Raw genomic sequence first — 7142 nt, 5'->3', positions numbered from 1 at the left:
AGAATCCCCCACAAAACTATCATCATCACCTCTCTCATCTACATTAAATGTTCTAGACAAAACAGCCTCGGGTGTTACGCAATCTCCTCTACTAATAGAGTCAAAAATCACCTTTTTCCCACAGGGTTTAGACTGTTGCTTTTTTAATGAAAAAGAGCTGCTAACACCTGTCAAACTCACAGCAGCGGAAGCACTAGCCTCACACATCCCATCACCGCTTCCATCTATTTTTCAGGTCGTTCTCCTCCTCGTACTCCTCACCGCCCTCCTCCGCCACAACCGTGTCCTCCTCCGACTGGGAAGAACAACCAGATACGAAGTCATCCCTTTCCCTTGAAAAAAACATCTTGCAGGACGAAAGATCACAGTCTTCCATGATGGAGATTGGAAAGACCTTATCATCGATCTTCACATTCACACGCTCTTCCACCATACCAAGGCAGCAGGTCCTAATACAGATGCGAGCAACATCCATTCTGGACTTAAGATTCGTGCCTTCATCACACTTGACAAAGCTCCCAACTAACTCTGCTAACATCTTGAAGAAACTTTCCTCCCAAACATGACAGGGGACACCAATGATTTTCATCCACGCTACTCTCTCCTTATCAACGTCTGACGGATTCCACGGTTTAATGGCGCTGAACCATTCCTGCCACCAATCTTTCCTCTCCTCTATGAACCGAACAATCTCACCCTCTATCAAGTCCTCTAGCAGACACATATTTGGACCTAAGGTAGTTACTCTGATAGAGAAAATACCTTCTTCCAAGAAGGACTTCTTAAGATCAACATCCACCCCCGGATTCCTTATAACTCCTATAAACGCCTTCCTATACTGACCGACAACCTCCAAACAAGAAGAGAATAACACAGTCTTAGGTTCTTCTATGGTTGTTCTGCTAGGAGATTTGTTTTGAAGAACATCAGCAAAAGATCTAAACTTCCTACCTCCGTCCGCCATATTACCACCCCATGGGTTCTTCTTTGCTCCCTCCGCAACACCCTCAGAAACCCCACAGAACTTCCGGTCAGGACCAGACTTCTTAGGGTTAGGTCTGACAAATCTCGGCAGGTTAACGTGGAGTTTCCGACCATCAAGAAAAATGTTGTCCAACTTGACTTCAAGAGATTTCTCATCCGGCACATTAGCAAAACGCACAAAACCATACCTTCTACCATATTTATCAGTCTTAGGAGGTATCACGAACTCGACAATGTCTCCATGTTCTTTGAACTCGTAATACAAGTCATTTGCTCTCCATCTTGCTCCAAACTCAGACACAAAGAAAGAAGATACAGCGACACCCTCCCTCACCTCAAACTTCCCCTTCCCTCCATACGCGACATCCCATTTAGGTTGCGCCTTCCTGCTATAATCTACCTTTCTCCAAGAACCTTTGCCACCGTCACCCATGGTAGCCATACAAGGAAACGCAAAAGATCGCAGAAGTTAGAGAGAAGGGAGAGAACCTCTCTCTTACATAAAATAGAAAAACTAAATATTAAAACTTTTAATTATGATTATATAATCGGTTTTTAAAAAAATTCAGTTTTAATATTTTATATATTTTTTAAAATAAAAAATTTATAATTAAATTAAAATATTTAGATTAATTTTGAATTTTAGATAATAGCCGAATTATAACCGAATTCAAAAATAACTTAATTGATTAATAACAATTTAACTATATCCGAATTATATGAATAGATAACCAATCATTAATAATTAAAACTAGATAATAATCATTTAATTATATCTAAATATTTAAAACGGATTTAGATTTGACTTAACTATCACTACAAAAAAACTCATCTCCAGCGACATATTTAGCGACGTGGAGAAAACGTGGCTAATAAATTCTTGTTGCGACGTGAATACAACGTCGCCACCTATATTTTAATATTAATTTACTTTACAGTATTAAAGTGGTTGGGAGTCAGACATCGGTTTGTGTGAAAAACAGTTGCGACGTGAGTTGCACGTCGCTACATTAATTACATAAATTAATTCATCACACCCCATAACGTTCAAATGAGGGAATATTCAAAATTTTGAAAAATTTTGTGGTGACGTTATTGTCACGTCGCTACATTTATAATTCAAAATGGGGGGAAACATGATTTGACAGAGTGGCAGCGTAACTGACCGTTGATTAATTAAATATTACCGTTTGCTTGTTGCGACGTGTTTAGCACGTGGCAAATAGCGAGGTTTGATGCACGTCGCAACAATGTGTATTAATGCAACCAATTCACTTCACTTCCCCACACCTTCGTTTCAAATCCATTTTCGTTTTCAGCAACTCTACCCCAAAACCAAAACCAGCAACCTTCCTCTCAATTTCATTTTCATTTCATCAACAATTTCGTTTCAGCAATATTTTTTTGACATCTTGGGTAATTAAGAGGTTGCATCAGTATTATGAGCTAATTTTATTCTTGATTCTGTTTTTAATTTTTAATTTTTAATTTTTTTTTTGGTATAGATTTAGATTTGAAGAAGGAGGAGGAGAACAATTTCGTTTCAGCAATATTTTTTTGACATCAAAGGTAATTAAGAGGTTGCATCAGTATTATGAGCTAATTTTATTCTTGATTTTGTTTTTAATTTTTTATTTTATTTTTGGTATAGATTTAGATTTGAAGAAGGAGGAGGAGAGTAAATTGAAGAAGGAGGAGGAGAGTAAATTGAAGAAGGAGGAGTAGATTGAAGAAGAGGTAAGTAAATAAAATAGATTTTTAATGTGATTTATAATGATTTTTGGTATAGATTTATAATGTGATTTTTTTTAGTAGATTTATTAAGATAATATGTATGTGTTTCTATAGATTTTTTAGTAGATTTATTAAGATAATATGTATGTGTTTGTATAGATTTTTTAGTAAATTTATTAAGATATGTATGTGTTTGTATAGATTTATAATGTGTTTTTATATATTGTAAAACTATTAGAAAAAAATTGATATATTAAAATTGTTATATCTTAAAAAATAAAATAGAATATAGTGTGTTTTTAATAGAATAGAATATAATGTGTTTTTAATAGATTTTTGTTTTTTTGTATAGATTATAGTATATTTTAAAAAAATAGAATATGTATTATATTTATATATTTTAAAAAGAATTTTTATATATGTTATGTATATTATATATTTAATAAAAACATTTTTTATTTTTATTTTTTATTTTGTTCTTATATAATAGATTTAAAACTGAATTTGTATATATGTTATAAAAACATAATATGTATGTGTTTGTATATTTCCAAATATAATAGTAATATTTCTTATTTCTTATTTTTTATTTTTATTATTATGTGTGTAACAAAAACATAATATGTTTATTTTTATTAAATAATATTTTCAATATATGTAGTTTAAAATGTGTAGTTAAAAAAAATAATTATTGTATGGTTAAAGATGTTCAATATAACGTGTGTAGTTAAAAATATTAGTAGTATTGTTATTAAATAATATTTTTAAGAATAGTAAATATTAACTAGTATACGTTTAAGAATAATATTATCGGTATTATCGATAATACTAACTCAAAATGACAATGATGGTATAAATTTTATCGGTATTATCGATAATATTATATAAATTTTATTATATATATTTTATTATATATATTTTATTATATATATTTTATTATATATTAATTAATTATTAAAAATATATAAAACAAAACAAATCTAGCGTGAATTAATTTTTTTAAAAAAAAAAGCATTTAATGTAGCGATGTGGTATACACGTCGCTACATTGGTCAACAAACACACTGTCCCACACCTGCCACGCCTGCTGTGTGTGCAGATAGATGTTCCCCATGCAACCCTGTTGCGACGTGTGAGGCACGTCGCTACTTTCTGACGTTGTCTCCACGTCGCTACAAGTTGCCACTTTGGCTCCTGCGACGTGTTCACTCACGTCGCTACTTTTTTGTTGCCACGTGATATTCCATGTTGCGTTGTGCTGATCACGTCGCTGCAGAGGACTTTTTTTGTAGTGTATGGATACATTTTTGGTAGGGGAAGATTGGAGAGTATGATTAAACTTTTAGAAACAAATTTGTCTTCAAGTAGAAACGGTATCTTGACCGTTTTTTATGCATCCCATCGCATCGAAGGATGAAAGCTTTGATCAAAATCATTGGTTTTATTGGACAAGGATATGTGTTTTGGGATTTAGACAAAATTGAAGTTTTCAAATAGCAGAGAAGTGTGTATGGTCGAACGAGACTAAATTTGATAAGATTAGACCATTATTCGAAGATACATGAAAAGTTGCTAGAGATTAGTTTGCATAGCTCTAAAAACGTGGCGAAGTTTTCTACGTGTTGGTGATTTTAGTATCATCAATGTATTTTGGTAGTAATGTGATTTCTTGTAGGGCGATGCAATTATGCGTTAAGCTTGAAACGAGTTAGGGTAGTGCGGAGTGCACGCTCGTAGAGCCAAACGTGCAATTGAATGCGAATAATAGAAACGGGGTTCCAAGGGGCGGAGCCCCTGGCGGGGTGCGGGGCAGCGCCCCGTCGGGGTCCAAGGGGCGGAGCCCCTGGCGGGGTGCGGGGCAGCGCCCTGCCGGGGTCCAAGGGGCAGCGCCCCGTTCGAAAAATTCGTTTGAATAGTTGCACCCTTTCCTAACCGACATAACCGTTTTACCGAACTGGTGTGTCGTTTCCCAACCGACATAACTGTTTTTACCGAACAGGTGTGTCACTTCGGTTTCTATTGTTGATCTCTTATATAAGGAGTCATTTGGTCTCGATTTCAAATACGATACATACTTCCTCTCTACATTCTGATCTGTTATCTATTGTCAGAAACAGATTGTTCTTCGAGAATTATCCCCGCAAAGATTTCGTGAACCCAGACAAGAATAGGGTCGAAATACTTTGTTCGGAAAGTGAACAAACACGATTCTTGAAGATATCCAGAATTATCATACCATATTTCTAACACTACGTACCGTTGTAGACTGTTGGTTATTTCATATTTTATAGCAACTTGCGTATTCACTATAGTATTCTAAACTTCTTGAGTATTTTTAATCAAAAAATTAGGATTGTTTATGTTTTTTTGACGGAAAAAAATTATCAAAAAAGAAATTGTTATACATTCTTGTAGCAATGTGGCATTTTATTATTTATAAATTTTTTATATATAATCTAATTCCTTGTAATTCTAATTTTCTCTCTGTTGTATATGGGTTAAATACCCTTATATATAGTTTTTTGTTTATTACAAAAATTGTTACACAAATAAATTTTATTTGATTATCCTAAAATTTTTATGTTTTTAAATTAATTTTTTTCAAACATGATGACCTCTAATTAATTCTTATATTCGTGGAGCATCTGTAAGATAGTGTACAAGAGGTGCATATGCTTTGGGTGTTGGAAGAGCTCTAATAAACTACTTGAAATTAATGTCATGATCGAAAGAACAGCAAATTTTAAAAGCCAAGTTAATAAGTGTTTACACCCTCTACCTTTATAAATAGATAACCAAAGATTGTACAAAATGTGTGGCAATCATGAACAATACACACTTTAGGTTGTTTTTCATTTTGCTTATTATCCTTTCTTCTAGTAAGTCTTACTTCTCTTTCATAAAATAATTTATATTTTAGTGTGATTCAATGCAATTTTAATTTTTATTTTTTAATTATACTTTTTAATTATTTTTAAAATTAATTATTCATTATTCTTATCAATACTAACATACAAACATTTTAAATGAAGAGGACAACAATGTTTTATGAAACAATAAATTCATCTTAAAAATATGATTTTATTCAAAAATATAAACAAATTTTTAAATGTATATTTTCTTTGTGTTAATCTTAATGTTTAATTGATGGATTAATGCAGAGATGGTGATAGAAACAGAAGGAAGTGAATGCAGTGATGATGAATGCAATTGGATTTGTATTGATATAGGTTTTATAGATGGTAGATGCTCCCCAAGTTCTAATCAATGCCTCTGCGTCATCCACCGTATGATTATTAGATGAACATGCAAATGGACTTGTATTTTGTTTTCTTCTTCTTCGTTTTTCCATTTTGTTTTTATCCCTCGCTTTGTTATGATGTGAAATACATAATCCATAATGATAGTCATTTGTGTGTCTTGTTTTCCTTCAATTAATTTCAATTTTTATTTTGTTGTTTGAGCTTTTGTTACAATTATCAAGTGATATACTTTTTTATTTTGTAATGCTTTTTCATTTTCTTTTATAAGAAAGAAAGATTATTGAACTAATGGAATACAAAGGTACTCAACCAATATTTTTTTTAATAGGCAATGATATAAGACATCGCATTAGGGGTGCAACTCTTACAACCCAAAACACTAATTAGAGTAGGAACTATTTAAAGGTAGCTTATACCAATCATAAAAAATAAATCTAGAGTTGAAATCACTATTACACAACCATCTCTAAAAATAGAACATAATGTTGGATATTACCACTTCAAAGCTAGAAGGAGCATTATAAAAAATAATGGCATTTCTCATTAGCCAAATACACCAAATTAGAGCCAACCAAATAAAATTAAGTTTATCTCTAGTCTTGGCATTTTTCACCTTCTCTTGAATGCAACCAAAACTCTTGAATCCTTCAAAAGAAAACTCCAAGTCATTTCCCAACCAAAGAAAAGTTCTTTCCCAAACCGCTTTCGTAATTAGACATTGAAATAAGAGGTGTTCTGATGTTTCCGGGTGATCAGAGCAAAATAAGCAATCGAGAGAAGTGAAATTAGACAATCACAGCTCCATTTGCATTCCCTCCCAGCACACCAGCAATCATGCCTAAAGCCTCAGCGATAGCATCGTCGTTTCTTCCACCTCTTCCAGCCATTGTTCTGCTAATCCACAAAACAATTCCATTAGAACCAAAAGTATCGACAGTGACAACTCGTACTCGTCGCATACAAAGGGAAAGACAGACACTAAGACTCTGGTCACAAAGACCGACTATGCTCTGATACCACTATTGTAACACCCTTCTAAACCCCGCGGCAATTTAAATAAATATATCAGAGTAAAAACATATACACAAGGGTGCCACAATTATTTAAAATAATTAAATCAACTAAGGTCAAAGTCATGCTTCCTTAGGAAACGGTTCATCA

At 33.1% G+C, this 7142-nt stretch overlaps 1 protein-coding gene and 1 long non-coding RNA gene across 2 annotated transcripts; one reads left to right on the top strand and one right to left on the bottom strand.

The window, feature by feature from the left end:
- Positions 1-211: 211 nt before the first annotated feature.
- On the bottom strand, positions 212-1417 carry LOC131657898 (uncharacterized). The gene has a single exon (XM_058927249.1). The coding sequence runs from the start codon at positions 1415-1417 to the stop codon at positions 212-214; it is 1206 nt and encodes a 401-aa protein (XP_058783232.1).
- Positions 1418-5339: 3922 nt separating this feature from the next.
- LOC131655446 (uncharacterized) lies at positions 5340-6178 on the top strand. The gene is made up of 2 exons (XR_009299765.1): positions 5340-5597; positions 5880-6178. It is a non-coding gene; the product is annotated as an uncharacterized LOC131655446 (long non-coding RNA).
- The last annotated feature ends 964 nt before the right edge of the window (positions 6179-7142 follow it).

The sequence above is a fragment of the Vicia villosa genome, linkage group LG3 (genome assembly GCF_029867415.1).
Source record: "Vicia villosa cultivar HV-30 ecotype Madison, WI linkage group LG3, Vvil1.0, whole genome shotgun sequence".
In the NCBI taxonomy this organism is placed as follows: domain Eukaryota; kingdom Viridiplantae; phylum Streptophyta; class Magnoliopsida; order Fabales; family Fabaceae; genus Vicia; species Vicia villosa.
This window is presented reverse-complemented; position numbering and strand designations above follow the sequence as displayed.